The following is an 18,898-nucleotide window of genomic DNA, read 5'->3' as shown; positions in this document are numbered from 1 at the left end:
CTGCCACCTCCCAAAAAGTTGCCTTGATTTTGCTAAATACAGTAAGTTACTTTAACTTTTAGATTTCATGGAGAGTATTGAAGGCTAACAGCAAAAATAAGGTTTTTGAATAAAAGATGAGACTCTTATTGTTTACCCCAACAAATCAGTTTTATTAACTCTGGTATAACTTTAAAATGGACTCACCAGTTTATATGAGTAGATGAAAATTGTCTGTATAGCTGTGTCTCTCTTCAGATTGCCTATTTTTCAGTAAGTCATGGATCTTCAATCTCTGGTACTATTAAGCCCAGCACTGGTTCATAAAGCAAATTTGTTTAAAAAATAATAGCTAATATATCAAGATTGTTATAGTAGTGTGGGTTCTATTATTATAGCAGCTTTACCTGGAAAATGTAAATGTTCCCAAAATCATTACTGAGTTAGTCACATGTAAGAAACTAAGAATAAATTATGTGGGTTTTAATAGGTTAGAAGTAGTTATGCAAGCTGTAGATACTTAATGAAATATACACTGAATACAACACATGAAATCTAGACTGCTTACAAGAGAAAAATCCATTACATCAAAGCAACCCTAAATTTTGCTCAAACAAAAATGTCTTTTTGCCATTTGGGAATAAATTTTGCCTCATATTTATCAGTTAATAGGCTTGATATAGAAATCTGGATTCTATCCCAACTATGCAGGTGGTCCAATAAAAGAGATCACCCCAGGAAATCCTTACTTCTTCCATAATTCCTGGACCCTTATAGCTACAACATTACTCTAACACTTGATCTTGATCCATTTTAAAAGTCAGTAAGAGCAATGGGGGCAACATCTGCCAACATTGTCCTTCAACATCAAGGCCAGAGAAAGCTGCTACCCTTCCCCCTGGTGTATTTATTGACAGCTATCACGGTGTTATCACAGTGTCTCTCCATTTTCATTTTGCTAGGGTAAACAAACCATGTTCTTACAGCCTGCACTTGTACAATAGGTTTTTCTATTCCTCTAAGCATTCTAGTAGCCAGACTTGCATACAGGATTGCAGAAGAGGTTTTAGTAATGGCTTGTACAGTGATGTTAAATTTCCCTGTATCTGCTGGAAATGCCTTGCCTGATGCATCCTGGCATCAATCACATTTGCCATTTCTTGGTCCCACTGCACTGGGAGTTCAAAGTCATCATGCAGGTACCTTCTCTTGTTCAGTTGAAACGGATGAGCTCCCAGCTTGTAACAAAATTCTTCCTAGTCCTTACATGTGACCCTGAGTATTATAGTATTGAATTTCATCCTCTTTCTTTTACTTCGTTGCATCAGGACAACCTTTCTGTGAAGGCGTGACATTGAATAAGTACTAAGGGGGTCTGACCATTGCTTTTTTGTCTTGTCTTTGAAATTACAGCCAGTTTTCCAAGAACTTAGCTATCCAGAGATTCATAATCTGTCCAGCAGAAAGTATCATTCTTCCAGATATTTTTTTTTCTAGAAGACTTTTTACACTTAAAGGCATCTTTGTTCATTTCTTACCTCCTGTACTGAGGCTGTAAACCTGACATCATAAGAAAACTTGCAGATCCCTACCTTGCATTGTATTTGACATGTTTAACCTTCAGGAGTTGGGATCAGCTGGGGAGGGAATTTGTGGTATGTAGAGAGAACTTTTGCTCTGACTTTCATCCCCAGTTAATTCAGTGGTGCTAAATAGGGTGTAAGTAAAGGTGGAACTTGGTGTGGTTTTTTTGCATTGCAACTCTGAAATTATTAGCTCAAATTGCTACTTGAAGATGGAATTTTAAAGCAAGATGTGGTTTTTAAGATAAATTTTCAGAAGTAAAATATTAGATCTTACTGAAGTCTGAAAATTATTTAAGCTGGATTTTTTTATCCTTTGCTTTCTTCCAGTAAGAGTGAAGCAGAGCTTTGTTTCAAGAAAGAAAATCTTGAAAGACTGTACTGAAAAAGTAGTACAAATTGACACAGGCTGCTAGCTCATAGTGTAACTACCTGAATGCTTTGCATGTATGCTTTAGTTCCTGGTTTTCATGCTTTCTTGAGAGACAAATACTGAAAAACACATGGTAAAATAGTGCTTTTGTTGAAACAAAGGTCTAGGGTTTGGGATGTTTGGCTGTATTCCTGACTGCTTCCTGTGTGACCTTTAGGGAAATGTACTTAATCTTTCCTAATGTATCTTCTCTGTCATAAAATGAAAAGGTGTGTGGGAGGGTAATGCAGAGATTGCCTGCATAGCAGCACCAAAATAGTTTGCTAGTGCAAGCTATCCCTCTGGTTCTTGGGAGAGTGAAAGGAGCAGAAGGTAGACAGTTGCCACAGTGACATTTATGAAACAAAATTCAAAGGAAAGGAACTTTGAATGGGTCATCCTGATGGTAACTCTTTATAGTTTCATAGTAGTTAGGGCCAAGAGGGACCTGAACAGATCATCTAGTCTGACCCCCTGCCACAGGCAGGAATTAATGCTGGGTTCACAATCTCCCAGACAGGTGATCATCTAACCTCTTTTTGAATTTACCCAAGGTAGGGGCGAGGACCACGTCCCTAGGAAGTTGGTTCCGGATTCTGGCCACCCTAACCGTAAAATATTGCCTCCTGATTTCTAACCTAAACCTATTCTCCATCAGCTTATTACCATTGTTCCTTGTCACCCCAGGTGGGGCTGGGGAGAAAAGGGCTTTACCTATTTGCTGATGATCTCCCCTGATGAGTTTGTAGGCAGCCACCAGGTCCCCCCCCTCAGCCTTGTCGTGCTGAGGCTGAACAGGTTCAGGTCCCTCAGTCTCTCCTCACAGGGCCTGTCCTGCTGCCCTCTCACCAAACGGGTGGCCCTTCTCTGAACTCTCTCCAGGCTGGCCACATCCTTTTTAAAGTGCAGCGCCCAGTACTGGACTCAGTACTCCAATTGCGGCCTGACCAGTGTTGCATAGAGGGGAAGTATCACCTCTCTGGACCAGATTGAGATGCATCTTTGAATGCATGACAAGGTATGGCTAGCCTTGCTGGCCTGCGGTCTGGCATTGGTGGCTCATTACTCCAAGATCCCGTTCCGCCTCTGTGCTTTCAAGAGGGGAACTCCCCAGCCTGTGTGTATGCTGTGGATTCCTTCTCCCAAGGTGCAGCACCCTGCATTTATCTACATTGAACCCCATCCTATTCTCATTTGCCCACTTTTGTAGTCTGTCTAAATCTAGTTGCAGCCTCTCTCTCCTTTCAAGTGTGCCCACCTTGCCCCACATCTTAGTGTCATCAGCAAACTTGGACAATGTGCTTTCAATCTCCTCGTCCAAGTTGCTGATGAAGATGTTAAACAGCGCTGGCTTGAGAACTGAGTCCTGGGGGACCCCACTGCTCAAATCATGCCAGGTTGAGTACAACCTATCCACCACTACTCTCTGAGTGCGCCCCATCAGCCAGTTTTTTACCCATCCAACTGTGTAGGCATCAATGCCACAGTTGCTTAACTTATTAATGAGAATGGGATGAGAGACGATGTCAAAGGCCTTTGTAAAATCTAGAAAGACTATGTCCATGGTGACACCATCATCCAAGGATTTAGTTACCTGGTCATAAAAGGCACTCAGGTTGGTCAGGCAGGACCTGCCTTTGATGAACCCATGCTGGTTGCCCCTGAGCATGATCTCCCCTGCTGGCCCCCCACAGATGTGCTCCTTGATGATTTTCTCCGAGATCTTCCCGAGGACCGAGGTGAGGTTTACGGGCCTGTGGTTACTTGGGTCCTTCTTCCTCCCTTTCTTAAAAATGGGGACCACATTAGCTAGTTTCCAGTCCCCCGGCACCTGGCCAGATGACCACGAATGCTTATACAGCTGGGCCAAGGGCTCCATGATGACCCCTGCCAGCTCCCTCAGCACCCTTGGGTGGAGGGCATCTGGACCTGCAGATTTAAAGATGTCCAGACCTTCCAGAAGATCCCTAACTACATCTGCACTGACCCAAGGCCTGACAGAGCTATCCCCAAGATTGTCCCTACCTTTGGTAGGAGGGTTGTCTCGGTCCCTGTTCAGGAAAACGGAGGCAAAGAAACTTTTAAAAAGATCGGCTTTCTTGTCTGGTGTAGCCACAAAATTACTGTTTGAGTCTTGCAGGGGCCCTACATTGCCTGATGCTCTCTTCTTGTTCCTAGTGTACTTGAAAAAGGTCTTTTTGTTGTCCTTAATCGTGGACACTAGCCTGAGTTCCATCTCTGGCTTGGCCTTCCTAATAGCCCTCCTACGCTCATGGGCCGAGGAGGAATACTCCTCATTGGTGATAGCTCTTCCCTTCCGCTGGTTGTACGCCCCCTTTTTAGTCTTCAGGCATTCCTGAATGCCCTTGCTAAGCCATAGAGGTTTCTGAGCACTCTTACCCCTGCCTTGCTTCTCTCAGGGACTGTTACTTTTTGGGCCTGGAGGATCGTCCCTCATGGACTCCCATCTCCTCTACCTTCTGGGCCCTCAGTGCCTCCCCCACTAATCTCCGAAGCTCATTGAAGTTGGCCCTTCTAAAGTCAAGGGCTTTAGTCTTGCTATAAGCCCTTGACACCCTGCGCTGGATAGTGAATTCTAACAGGTGATGGTTGCTATTGCCCAGGTGGTCGAGGACCTGCAGTCCCCTTACCAGGTCATCCCCGGTGGCCAGGACCAGGACCAGGACCAGGACCAGGTCCAGCAAGGCGTTACCTCTAGTGGGGCTGTGCATCTCCTGGAAAAGGTGAAGGTCCTGTAATACAGCCAGGAACCTACTCGAGCAGTCAGACCTGGCTGTCTGCTCCTCCCAGCAAATGTCTGGGTAGTTTAGGTCACCCATGACAATGACATCCCTTGACCTAACCACCTCCATAAGCTGACCAGAGAAGTCCCAGTCCAGCTCTTCCCCCTGGTTGGGTGGTCTGTAGTAGGCACCCACCGTAAGGTCCTTTTTGCCACACCCCCCTTGTAGTTTGACCCACAGTGTCTCTGCCCAACCCTCCTCTAACCCAAAGCTAATCCTTCATGATGTGAGTTGCTCTTTGACATAGAGCACAACCTCCCGCCTTTCCTCTATATCCTGTCCCTTCTGTATAGGGTGTATCGCCGAATGCCCACTGCCCAGTCGTGGGTAGGGTCCCACCAGGTTTCTGTGAGCCCTACTAAGTCGGGATTCTTACTTGCAATCAGGAGGCACAGTTCCTCCTGCTTGCTCCCCATACTACGAGCATTGGTGTAGAGGCACCTGAGGCCTCCTGGGGGTGCACGTGCCTCCCCCTTACGCCCAGGACATTGTTGCTTACCTGGGCGCCCCTTTCTCTTGTCATCCTGCATGCTGGCGAAGCGTCCTCTCCACCTAGAGGCCCCTTTCCCTGGCCTTCAGTATGCAATATTTGAATAGCCATGCATTGCAATAGTTGAAGTAAAAGAAACAGGGATGTGCTAGCTGTCTGAAATTTTCTTTGCTTGCACTTTCCAGCAGCAAAACAGCAGAGTTCAGCTAGACCAGGGGTACACTGCTCCAGGTCTGTGAAACAAAGCTAGCCCATGGAGCCATGTCACCCAGTCCACAGGGCTCCCTATGGGTCAGGAAATTGGGTAGTGAGGGAGTGGTGGCGGTTAACACTGCCACCCCTCCCTGCTGCCAGTTTTCCAAGCCCTACCCTGGAGGGCAAAAAAATTGGATGCTGCTGAGCTAGATCATTTGATAGTTCAGTAGAAAATTCTCCTTTGAAACATTTGCTTGTCATATAGTACAGAAAACCTGGTTCTCCATTTTCATGATTGCATGTCGGCCTTAATGGGGCTTGCTTTAGAGAACTTTTGACGCCTAACAGGGAAGTCCCCTCTTTGTTGCAAACTAAGCTGCTGTAGTAATGCCCTGGAAATGAGGGCTAGGAGTTGTAATGAACTCCAGTCTTGTACATTATTCTATAAGGTGCTCCTATTAGGGTGGTTAGGTAGGGTTTTTGGTTTTTTTGTTTTTTTTTAAATCTTTGAAGACATGGAAAAATGTGAGAGCCAAGCTCAGCAGCAGGATTTTTCATGGTGTAGTTTCCCTCTTAATGTAAAAAGGGAGCTGCAGCAGTATGGGGAAGCCTCAGCAAGGGCTCAGAAAAATAGACATTGATGCTTTTCCTCACATCGTACCAACTACTGGTCTATGGTCTACTAGCCCTGACATTAAGTGACTTCTCTCACTGTTAGCTGGAAAACTATATTCTAGACTAACAATAACGTTTGTCAGTTACATTACAGCACAGAAGTGTGAAACGTGTGGCCTGTGGTCCAGATCCAGCCCGTGAAGGTGTTTGATCCAGCCCATGTGTCACTGGACTGGCCCAGTCCACGCTGTATAGACAGCACAGGAGGTGGGTGTGGGACACTGCATGCCACCTGCTCCCTGGGCCCTCTGTCGCATGCACTGCTGGGTCCATGGGCCAACATGTGCAACACATAGCACAGGCCCAGCACAGGGTGTGCACTCCTTGCAGGACCCCACCAGACCTGGAGCCAGTGCACAGGATCAGTTATCAAGGCTCTGCATGGAGTGCATGCCCCATGCTAGCCCTCTATGCTGTGTGCAGTATGCGTCGGCGGTTCAGCCTCACACACCACGTGCAGGACCAGCCAAGCCCTGGGGCTGCCTGCAGTGTACAGACTGGACCGAGTACTGCTTGCGGCACAGGGAGTCTGGGGCACCAGTTGTATATGGCACCCCATAGTGCCCCCCATTATTGCTTGCGGCACTAAGTCCAGCTCACGTGCCATGGGCAGCACACACCCCATGCAGCTCTTGGGGACTAGCACATGCAGCATGTAGGTAGGACCCAGTGCTGCAGGCATGCTGCAGTGGGTTAGTTCTAGCCCAGCCCGCAGACTGGCCCCCCAGAGCTAAATGAGCGTGACACCCATGGTATAGTGGAATCAGTCTCTGTTCCCTTTTCTATCAAAATGGCTAGTGTGTTTTTATGTACAGTTAGCTTTTAATGGAATTTTTAGACATGCAGGAGAGAGAGGAGCAAAGGCGATAATTCATGCATCTTCCAAATGGCTACAGCAATATTCATTTAGAGCTTAAAGAAGCTTAACAGAACCCTAAAATAGGTTAATAGTATTGTTTTTATTGGTGGCAACAGCTATTAAAATGTTTGAAACCCTGGTTAATTATGAGAGATGGGTACCAACAATGCAGCAGGGGTGGGGAATGGATAGAAGTCCTAAATAATGAGCAGGAATCCTGGTTTCTCCGATTTGAAAAAAATGCCCAATTTTTGGATTTAAAAAAGTAACCCAAATCCACGTTTTCCTATGATTTAAAATGAGGTGTGCGCGCGCGCGCATACACACACACACACACACACACACACACACACACACACACACACACACAGAATGGTGTTTAATTTTAATCTCAGAAAAATGTGGATTTGAGTTACTTTATTTTAATCTGAAAATTGGGGATTTTTTTAAATCGGAGAAAAGCGGGATCCCTGATAATGAGGGGCATAAGCCTGATTAATTTTTATTGTTCTATTGCATAAGAAAAGAAATGGAGCAGTTAGTTTTCCTGTCATGGCCTCAGTAGTGCTCCAGATGAAGCTGTTTTTCTTAGATGAGTAGCACAGTGTTTATCATGAAACTTTGGTTTCCACTTTTTTCCCTCCTCATGGCTTCTGAGCTGAATAAATTCCTTGTGGCTTTTATGTGTAATAGGACCATGGCATGAGTTTGAGAGGGGTGGGGGACTCATTGCCTTTAAACTGCATTGCCTTCAGCTTTCTTTCCCTGTTCTGAACAGCAGACCAAGTTGTAACATTGCTTTGCCTGCTGCCCTTTTTCACCTTTTTGGAACAGACTTGAACTTTTTTTTTAAACCACTGCAACCTTACAAATCCACCACAGTACCTTGCACACTTAGTTTTGAGAGGAGTTTAAAAGATGCAAGGCATTCAGATAAAGTCTAGTTCAAACCTATCAAACATATTTGGATCTGTATGTGGTGCAAGTTGGCACAAGTTGTGACTCAGTAGATGTTTGATATTTTGTCCAAGGTACAAGAATGAAAGGCTTATACTTGAAGACTCGCAGCTACTACTTCTCCCTGGCTTTGAAAAACTAAATTTTGTCCTTGGGTTGTAGTTCTCCAGCAATAGGTAGCCACTTTCGGATTGGATCGTACCTTTTCCTCAAAAATGTTTAGTGTGAAAGGAATTAAAAATATAAGGATGGGCAGTTTCGCCTCTTTCAGCTTTGCAAAGCTTTTTCCTTATAGTTCAATCCATGTTGTCCCTTCAACCCTATCCAGCAAACTGATTCAATTAAACAGTTTTCTAAAGAGAGTCCTATCCATGTACTAAGAGAGAGTGTGAAAATGAGGTTTAGTTCCAGGAACACAAGACTAGTTAAACTGTTTTAGCTATTCTTTGTGTCCTAATGCTGGTGAAAACAGGACTTAATACCCTTAAGTGGGTAAGCCGACCCTGGTAAGATTTGGGGCTGTCCATTTATGGTTGCCAGTTACCAGCTAAAATATTTTAAAGGTGTTAGAAAATATATATTTGCTAATAAACACTTTCAGTATCACCTAATTTCTAGTGTAAACATTTGTCCAGGTAAGGTATTCAACCAATGACAGGTTGAGTTGGACTCATTTCAGTCTTTACTGCCAGGTGAAATGAGCTTGTCTGTATCTAAAACCAGTGCTTAAAACAGTTGTTAGCTTGAGGCTTTGCCCTGATAAGCAGACTTTAAAAAAATGGATTGGACCATCTACTGTACAGACAGTCTTCGGACTTACAACACAGTTGGTTCCTGAAAACCGCGTCTTAAGTTGAAACGTTGTAGCTTGGAACCAATTTTCTCATAAGAAACAATGTTATAAATGGGGGATTGGTTCCTGAACTAAGGCCCAATACCCTGTTTTCACCAAAAATACCTCAGAATTTTGTACTTGATCAATTATAGATGAGTAATATAGCTACATTAATATATTGTAAACAGCACTCATTGATTTGCAAGGACCTCTTTGAGGTGACTTTGCTGGACTTTTTGACAGGTTCTTGGCTGGAGTCTTCTCAGGAGTCCTGGCTGCAAAGCTTCTCTTCTCCCCTGCCTGCAGCTTCCTGGTTGTGAAGGGTGGGCTCATCTGCAGCTCTCCCTTCCTCAGTCTTCTGTGTTTTGTGATGAAAAGTGTTGTCATCTTATACTAGCCCAGCCTCATCTTCTAATTGTTTTTTTTCTGAGATAACCTCTGTGCCTAATTGCCATTCCTGCTCGTAACATTTTTGTAAGCAAACCAGATTTTTCTCCCAAGTTTCTACTGTTCCTGTTAAGGTCTCTGTTGGCAGTGGTGAAAACTGGCAGTCGAGGTTCACCTTTATGTGTCTCAAACCAATGAAACTTCTGAGCAGCAGCAGCGTGACCCACGCAGTTCATCTCTAGACTTGAGAAGAGAAGGTTGCCTGTAGTAGACATTAGGGTTGAGAGCAAAATGGGAACTTCCCCCCCAACATTAACACTTGAATTTTGTTAGAGGTGAAAGTCTCCATCTAGGAAGAATTCTTGTTGGCCTGAAGGAAATTGAATTTTTTTTGAGAAGTCTTGCCTCCAACGTAGCCTTTGTATTTCCCAAACATAATTATATTCCTTCACTTTAAAGGCAACTTAGCATGTGATTTTTCTGTACTAGTGACAGGCCCAAGATGGAATATTATGAATGAGTCTTTGATAAACAGCATATACAGGGTACAATTCTGCAGTGAAAATAGTAAGCAAGTTTACAATTGGTGTTTCAGTTTTTATAGAGCAGTGTGTAGCATTGTAAGGTTTATCACATGCAGATATCTATCTTTTGAGGTTTCTGGCTATAGCAGCATATTTCTGTCTGGAGACTTGTTTTTAGTTTGGATAGCAGCTTTTCTTGTTTTCTGTGGCTGCCCTTTTAAATGTTCTTGTACTGGCTGAGGGCATGATATACAAACATTGCTTGTTCCTGACAAACAATGTAGCTTTACTGCACATCTTCATATGAAAGGCTTCATATTTCTCTTGTACCATCCCCCATCTATTTGATTGTGAAGAGTTGACCACACATAGGGTTACTATGTATCATGTAGTAATGAGGGGGAAAATAAAGCAAAGACATTGAGCGGTAAGTGATAAGCTCAGTTAACGTTATTGACTATTTGCTCCTTAAAAATCATGCTTCCATTTATCTTGCATTTGAATAACTATTACTATTCTTTCTTTGATTAAATGCATTTAATTTATTATTACAGGTTGCAGTTGTTAAAATGAAGTGCACAGAGCGCATTTATGCCATGAAAATTCTCAATAAATGGGAAATGCTTAAAAGAGCAGAGGTAAGTACTGTGGGTTTGGGGAGGGGAGGAGTTTTCCCTAAAACAAGAGAATTTTTATAAACAACATTAGGGGAAATTACATTGAAACTCTTCCAGATTTAAAAAGAATTATTTCATGCGGATAAGGGGCTTCATTTAAAAAAACAAACAAACAAAAACCCCCAACCCTGCTTTAATGCAATCAACTCTGACAGTCCCTTTCAGGCATCTGTTGTTCTCAGCCTCGCTGTGTATTTGTTCACCAGACAGTCTGCCCTAGTTTTTACCCAGAATTTATTGGCCAGATTTTTGTTTACAGTAAAGACAAGTTAAAGACTAGGTGGAAGCATCAGATTTCTGTTGCTATGACATTTCAGAACCACATGTTAAAAAAATTGAAAATGAAGGACTTTTCCTTACATTTGAAAAGCAAGTATTTGGGAAGTGTTCTGTTTTAAGCTGCATTTGTCTAATTGGCAGAGATGGTACCTAAAAATGTTGGGAACGCCAGACTTTTAGGGTCTGGAATAAATTGAAGTGAACCTGGCAAGGTAAAACTGATCACCTGAGAGGCTTACATTTTTTTTTAGAGGGTAGTCATGTGTTTCCAAAAATTATAATGGGCAGTGTACAAACTGAAATTGAAGCAGTTTGAAATCATTCTGAAAGGGGCTTTCCAAAAGGGTACTCGTGACACGTATGTCTGGAATGGCAAAATCTTAAATCACAGGACCATAGGAAAGTAGGGCTGGAAGGGATCTCATGTGGTCATCTAGTCCAGCCCCCTGCTCAAGGCAGGACCATCTCTGACTAAACCATCCCAGCCAAGTGTCTTTCTAACCTGCTCTTGAAAATTTCCAAGAATGGAAATGTTACAGTTCTCGAGGCAGCCTGTTCCAATACTTGATCACCCTCAGAATTGGCAAGTTCCTCCTAATCTCCAACATAACTTTCCTCTGCTGCAGCTTGAGTCAGTTGCTTCTTGTCTCTACCCTATGGCCACAGTAAAAAGCCCCTCTCCATCTTCATATAGGGTTGAGGGAACCAGTCTATACTAGGTTAACACTTGCATAGTAACTGCAGGACTTGGCTCAGGAAAAATACCTGCATCGCTATTTTCTCTGACCTTCTTCTCCCCCATCCCTGATTCTTTCTGCTCCATATTCCTCTCCAGGGCAAACTGCTGTCATTCCAGTTGCATTCTCTGCTTAGTGATTTTTTTTGTCCCCTTCTCCTTAAGAAATGCTGCAATGAGGACAATAGGGTATTTTTTCACTTAAAATTTTCCTCTTTTGGCCCATTTGCCTGATCCAGTTTCCCAAAAAATCTCTGTCTGGTCTATGAAACATCTATCAGGCTTTTATTTTCATGTGTTGCAAGCTCTTTGCTTTTAAAATAAAAGCTTTGAGCACCTAGCAGCCTCTTAACTGGTTTACTCTCTCCTGAAAAACAGATGTCGGGTGCTTTATCCAATTTATCAAGAGGCTCAAGTGAATATGGTGGGCTGGTTAATGCTCACTGTTTTACAATAAGAAATATTGTATAATTCATTAAGCATAACAATAGTGCATTAGAGTAATATATGTTCTTATATTAACTGTACGAGGAACAAGGCAGCATAAAATGAACAAACAAACAAATGATTTATCAACCTCCAACTAGTACCTGTAAATGTGTTTCCAGTCAAAATTAGTCATGCCACTTATGTAGGATGCGGTATAACAACTTTCACCATTGTTCATGAGGGACAGATTTAGGACTGTTCACATTGTCCCCATCTTATTTCAAGTAAGTGGGCTTATTTATCACGGTTACTAAAGAGGTTTCTTATGTGCATGTTAAGATATGGATATAACTAACTGTGGAAGCTGAGACAATAGCCGTGTATTTATAGATCTTAAAACCAGACAGAATCACTGTGATGCAGAGTGACTTCTGCATAACTAGTCCATTGTCTCATTCAGTAAGTGTTAAAAGGAATAGTACTTGCATAAATAGCATTCTGATTCACAGCACATGTAGAAATGCCAATAAACACTTAAAAATGAGTGGTTATTAATGCTAAGACATACTGACTTCCTGTAGCATAAATAGCTATTTGGCATGCTGATATGGCTACAGCACATTCATTCTATTGGGAATCACAAGTTAAGACTTGCTAGCACAAAATCCTAAACTGACAGTGGTAAAGTGTAAGATTGAGGTGTGCTGAGATGTGCACCTCTTCTTGGATAAATAAATCCTCACCTAGAGTAAACTTCTTCTCTAGAGACCAAGCATTTCCTGATGTGCTAGGCAAATAAAGAAAATACATAAGTAGTGTTCCGCATTCTCAGTTTTTACCAATTTTTTTTCACTGATTCCTTGATTATTTTTTTTTTTTAAAGTCACTCAGTTTTTACTGATTTAGGCCCATTTTTCAGTTCAAAACCCTGTTAACTGTCACGAGTGGGGAATGGTCCATTCCCCACTCATGCCAGTTAACAGGGATTTGAATTGAAAAAATGGGTGGTGCTTGTAAACTATAAAGTGCCACTGTCCTGGTTACCTGAGGCATAGGTTTCTAGCCAGAAGTCATGGGGGGCGGTGGTGGCAGCTGCATGGAGGGCAGTGGGGTGCCACACAAGGGTCTGGAGCTGCTGCCAGGGTGGGTGGGACAGGCCATGGGGATCACTCTTGGGGTAGGCAGGTCCAAGCTGTACTCCAACAGCTTTGGCCCTGCCGCAGGCACTGGGAGCTGCAAGCCCGGTTGTTGGGGGGTGGGGGGAGGCAGAAAGCAGGAGAGCCTGGCCCCACTCCCTGCAGCAGGCACTGCACTCAGCCACTCCACACAGACCTGTGGGGCTGGACTTGCTATCTGTGGGTATGGGATTCCCGGCTATGACCCCAGGCGGGGCGGGGCGGGAGGTGCTGGTGCCAGGGTTGGGTCCACCCCCCTAACCCCCCCATCCAGCTGCGTGCCACTCCCCACCCAAATGCCAGGGCAGCCCGGCAGCAGGCTGCTTCAGCAGGGTGAAGGGGCACAAATGCAGCCAGGGAAGAAAGGCAGGGCACAGCGCCATGTGCTTTCTGCCACAGATCCAGGGGCCTGCGCCCCCCAACAGAGGCTGGCACAGTGCCCCTGCACCCACTGACAGCTCCCCTGCTTTGCTCCCTGCTGCAGCCCTGGGAGTGGCCAACAGGCTGTGCTGTGTCCCTCCCCCTGCCCATTCCGTAGTCCCAGCCTTACTCCCTCCTCCCTCACTGTGGATTTTTTTTACCCCCTGATTTTTAAACTGATTTTTGTCTTTTTCTTCCTTTTTATCCTGATTTTTATCCCAATTTCTATGTTTTGAAGATGAACCCTGAAAAATTATCAGATTTTTTTTTAAATGAAAACTGAGACTGCGAAACACTCTACAAATGTAATAGCATAGCTATAATTGCAGTCTAAACCTAATTTTAGTGGAAGAATCACAAGGACACAATTGTAATTGATGTTTTGATCCAAGATGGCTAGTAAAAATAAAATCTTAAATGAATTTTAATTCTTAGAAATGTGCCAGACATTGTGGGGAACAGCAGGTTTTCACTGCTTCTCTGTGCTATTTTATATCGGGAGGTTCTCTTGAAGGCATTATGAGAATCTAGCATGGTAAGTTGCTGTTGTATAGCTACTTTTTTCACACAGATCCTGTGCAAGAAGGATAAGCTCAACTCTTCTGCCATTGTAATTTTGCTACAGATTGCAATGGGATATAAGCATATTTTTTCAAAGTACATTGGGGAACAGAAGAGTTCAGTGACTCAAGTTAATTTGCTTTAAAAAGGCCATTGGCCAGGATTAAGATGACTGGATGCCTAACCACAGAAGCCTGCAGAGATTCACTGCCTTGCCACTCGTGCAGACTAAATTCCAATGAATAGAGACCTCTGTTCAGAAATTTTAAATAATCCTATAAAACATGCATATATATGCATCCTGCAGAGACTGATGGATTCTAATGATGCCTTTTTTCCTTTCTTTTAGACAGCTTGTTTCCGAGAAGAGAGAAATGTTTTGGTGAATGGAGACTGTCAGTGGATTACTACGTTGCACTATGCCTTTCAAGATGAGAACTATCTGGTAAGTTTGATTCGCGAGTAAAAACAAAGCTTTATGTCATTAAACTTTTTTATTCTTTTCCTGATAAGCTGGAGGATTTTGGTGCACTAAATCAGTTTTCTTCTTTTCTTGCTGCAAGATTTCACCACTGTTCTTCCCTTAAAGAGAATGCAAAAAAGGACTGAATATAATAATTCTGGGATAGTGAGAAAAATTTCCTGTGGCTCTAAATAAAGTACACTATGTACATTAGCCTGTATATCACCTCAGATAGGTTAATCTGTCATCATGGGTATATTTGTCATAAGTTAGTCACAAAATTAAAATTTGACTAGTATTTGATTTGATATATTCTTTACCTCCAAAGAAACCATTGCTGAATCACTGTTGTTGGGGGTTTTAAAAGATTTTACTGAACCGTAGTGCTTAAAATGCCCAAATGTCTTTGAACAAAGGTTTTCTTTACAACTTCTTATTGTATGTGAGAAGTTACTTCAAACAGATGACAGTGGTAGAATGTATTTTATCTGAAATACTTAATTTTAATATTTGTAAGATCTGGATAAATGCATTTTATCATTCTTAATGAAGATTCTGTATTATAAAATCACAGTATGTTTTCTATAAAACATTATTCAAGTAAGTGGCATTTGCAGGTTTTCACTTGATTTTTTTTAAGTCAAAAAGTATAGAGCTGTCATGTTTAAAAAAAAACAGCTATGTATTACATAGTAGCTATTTAGTACATTTACTACATTCATGACTACTGCTTTGTCTAACTTATACTGTTCTGACCATCAGGAATTGATTTGACTCTGGTGAACCTCAGTAGATTGGAAGGGACTGCATGATGATCTAGACATGCTTTTTTGTTACCGTTATTAAAATTAAAGGCAATATTACATGACACCAGAGGTGGATCTTTCAAATTTATAGTGCCTTAAAGAAGTAACATAACAGATTATAAATAGAAATATACTACTGTAATAAGAGTAGAAAAAAAGCCAATCTAAATTTTGTGTGTGACGTGTGCACACGCGCACGCACACACAATCTAGATATATACAAACAATACGATGGCATTAACATGAGAGAGAGAAATAAAAATGATTAACCTGTACCTTTCTCCCCAGAACCAGTTAGTGGCAATTGGGGTGCACATTATATGTAAGAAATGGGGATCCCCACAGCTGGATGACATGGCCTTGTGCAGGGTTGATTCACAGTTGGACCCCATGGCCCTGGATCTGTCATGCAGGACTGGCAGCAGCCTCAGGTCCCTAGCTGCTGCTACTCTATCTGTTGTTCAGACATTTTTTTTCTTCAAACCACCTTCTGAAAACAAGGTGTACATAGTGTATAGAAGAGTACTGTATGCAGGAAAATACACTATGTAGCAGGTAACCATGTCTGTGACAGAAACAGATTTTTCTTACAAGTTCAACTGTACTCTTAGTTGATGAAAATTAGACTTATGCCTTTCAGACCACCTCCCATGCTACTTCTCTCAGCTGAAGCTTTTTCATGCTTGTTTTTGTTTGGTTTGGTGGTTTGTTTTCAGACTCAAATATTCATCTAGAATCTGCCTTTCTGAGTAAGCCTGAAGCGACCACAAGGAAGCATACCATCATGAAATATTCTACTGTGTTGCTTTAGAGGGTGTAGTGACACAAGAAAACTTGCATGGTAAAGTATCAATGAGCAACAATATACTGGTTTAGATGTGGGCCAGGCATTTGTGCTATCATTTCATGAAAAACTGTTCAGAGCAGGTTCTTCTGACAGTAATACGTGTTCTTGTTCTTGAGCCTTTGTCTAAACAAGCTGTTGCTGGCACCAGACAGCTGTGCCATTGTTGACAGTTGCTGTTATACAGCAACTAGTTTTTCTAGTATAGGCTAAGGTCCATGAGGTCAGACTTTATTAGAATTGGTCAGAAACTTTTCTTTCAAACGGTTCTTTGTGGATTCAGGGAAAAGACTTTTTACAACACTTTTTGCAAAACTAAGTAAAGAATTTTTGTCCATTTGGGCAAAACAGATTCTAGAGAAATAATGTTTTTATTTAAAAAAATATTTTAACTGAAATTTCAGAATTCACCTACAATATAATTAGATGAATATTTGAGTTTGAAAACAAACCACTGAACAAAACAAAAATAGGATCTATTCATTATCGTTCCTTTTAATTTTTTTAATGTGTATTAATTTATGACATTTTAAAAATATATTCCCTTCCTTACCTCCCGCTGCCTCCACACTTTTTATATTACTTAATTGGATATGTGGTAAATTAAATATTATGTGATAGTTTATGAACTACATACAAACTGAAGAACAGCAACAAAAAAAACCCCACCCTTCTGAATGATTTAATTCCCAAGTCATATTATGACATAAATGGAATATTTTATTTTTAATATATGTATAAAAACACTAAGGACGACTGCTAGCTACTACTTATTCTAAACTAGTGTCTTCAGTTAAACTAGTGTCTTCAGTTTATCTCCAAGGGAGGCATTTAGCTCTAGAAAAGATGAAATGTTAGTCTTTCTAATTAGCAGCAGTCTTTAATGATCAAGAAATTTAAAATGTTGAAATTTTTTTTTTTTTACCTTGAGAAATGAGGACATGACAGACAGACAGGTGGCTTGCTGTGCTAGCCTGAAGATGGGCAGAGGGCAGGTTGGCACCTTAGATCAGCTGATTTAGAGAGGTATGAGCTTTTGTAGGCAAAAATTTACTTAGATACTAGGGAAGGACTGCAAGAAAGAAAATATTGTATGTCGAAAAAGAGAGACAAGGGCATAGGATGCTGCTAAAAAAGGAAAAAAAAGTGCCGGTTAGGGGTCAGCAGCCTACAGCCTACTGAACCATTGGATCTGGTGCAGGGATGCGGGTCTGCAGCAGCATTCACCAGTGGGGGCCACCAGTAGCAGGCACTTTTCCCATGCCTTCGTGGGGATGAGCATTGGCAGCAGGCACGTCCTAAAGCCCACCCAGCCTCACCTCTGACCTGTGGTGGGTCATTCCAGCTTGCAGTTGGGGGTGGTTGTCTACCCTGTGCTTAGATATATATTCTTTTAGGTCAACTGTAGTGCTACACCAAAATTATTTAAACTATAGGTATTGTGCTTTTCAGTTTTGCACTAACTGGAGACTCTACTGGTAATGAGAGGAGTGGAGTTTAGTAAGACTACCATTCACTACAGTGTATTCTTTTAATAATCAGTGAAATAAATATAGGACAGAATATTACTCTCTCGACAAAAACAGCCAGCTTATTTTAATCAGCAGTGACCTTGGGTTTTAAATTTTTATTTCTTGTTTACACTGATCTAATCTTTCAATAGTACATTTAACTTTAAGTGCAACTATCTGTTTGCATATACTTCATGAACTGTGAAAGAGTGTGCTTGTAATTGAAGTTTTCACATACCTTTAAAATAGAAAGCTTTTCCCAGTAGCTCCCTAACTTGCTGTGGGAATTAAGACACTCAGATTACTGTAGCTCTTTTCACTCAAGTCTTGTATGAACTGACTATCCATGCCGGTTGCCTATTGCATTGCTGCAATTTCCATGACTGCAGAATTGTACCTGGAGCAGTGTTGGAAAACAACAAGGTTCTAAGAGGTTTTAAGAAAAAATTCAAAGAATTATGAGGCCCCTCCTAATTCATGTCCATCGAAGCTTCTCAGAGGAAAAACTGTATTGCAAAAAGCCCTTTCTCTTCGGTTCCTGCCATCTGGGGAAAGAATCTGAGAGGAGTGACATGAGGGTGTCTCTCGTCTCTTGGGTGGTTCCCTCTGCTGAAGGGTTTCACAGGTTCTTGGTACTATTCTCATTGGTTTCACATGCTGAATGGGTGTTTCTCAGGAAAGAGCTGCTCTAAGATGTGTATTCATGTGGTCTAGTACCTTTCTCTGTAGCTCCCCCATGCAGGGACTCAAGTCTTGTGGAGAGGAGGACATCACCTACACAGTGTAGGAATGACACAATTTCATAAATGAACACAGAGATAGTTGACAGATACCAAGATGCAATTTGGTGGCGTTCTGAGCTTTGCTTATTTTCTAATCGGTGATTTTTGTAAGCTTATGTTGTTTACTAGGGCTGAGCGACGCTTCAGTCCCTGATTCAATTCAGTGGACATTCGGCCCAATTCAGTGGCTGAATCTCTGAATCGAATCAGAGGACTCTTTAATCTCTTGGAACTGTCTGAATTGATTCAGAGATTTGGACACAGACACAGCTTTAAATGTTTTTTCTACATACCTCTAGGTAGCAGGGGCTCATGAGTGCTGGGATGCATGGAGTGTCCCACAGAAGTGCAGGGGCTCGTCAGCATGCTTAGCAGCAGACCTGGAAGTGCACTTCCAGTCCACTTCCGGGTTTGCCACCAAGCACATAGAGGGCCCCCCACACTCCTGTGGGACGCTCCATGCGCCCCAGCAGTGCAGCGATCACAAGCTGCGCCTGCTACCTCAAGGTATGTAG

General features: G+C 42.3%; 1 protein-coding gene across 8 annotated transcripts in view; it reads left to right on the top strand.

Annotated features, from left to right (window-relative positions):
- The window catches only part of CDC42BPB (CDC42 binding protein kinase beta), a 127,586-nt gene that overhangs the window by 53,324 nt on the left and 55,364 nt on the right, over window positions 1-18,898 (top strand). For all 8 annotated transcript variants that reach the window (XM_090034074.1, XM_090034076.1, XM_090034073.1 and 5 more), the window contains exons 3-4: window positions 10,255-10,338; window positions 14,327-14,422. In XM_090034074.1, the coding sequence (XP_089890200.1) occupies window positions 10,255-10,338; window positions 14,327-14,422 (180 nt within the window). The remainder of the gene's footprint in view (window positions 1-10,254; window positions 10,339-14,326; window positions 14,423-18,898) is intronic.

The sequence above is a fragment of the Crocodylus siamensis genome, chromosome 2 (genome assembly GCF_052110815.1).
Source record: "Crocodylus siamensis isolate JL-2025a chromosome 2, ASM5211081v1, whole genome shotgun sequence".
Lineage (NCBI taxonomy): Eukaryota > Metazoa > Chordata > Crocodylia > Crocodylidae > Crocodylus > Crocodylus siamensis.
Note: the sequence above shows the minus strand (reverse complement) of the source record. Positions and strands in the feature narration are given on the sequence as shown.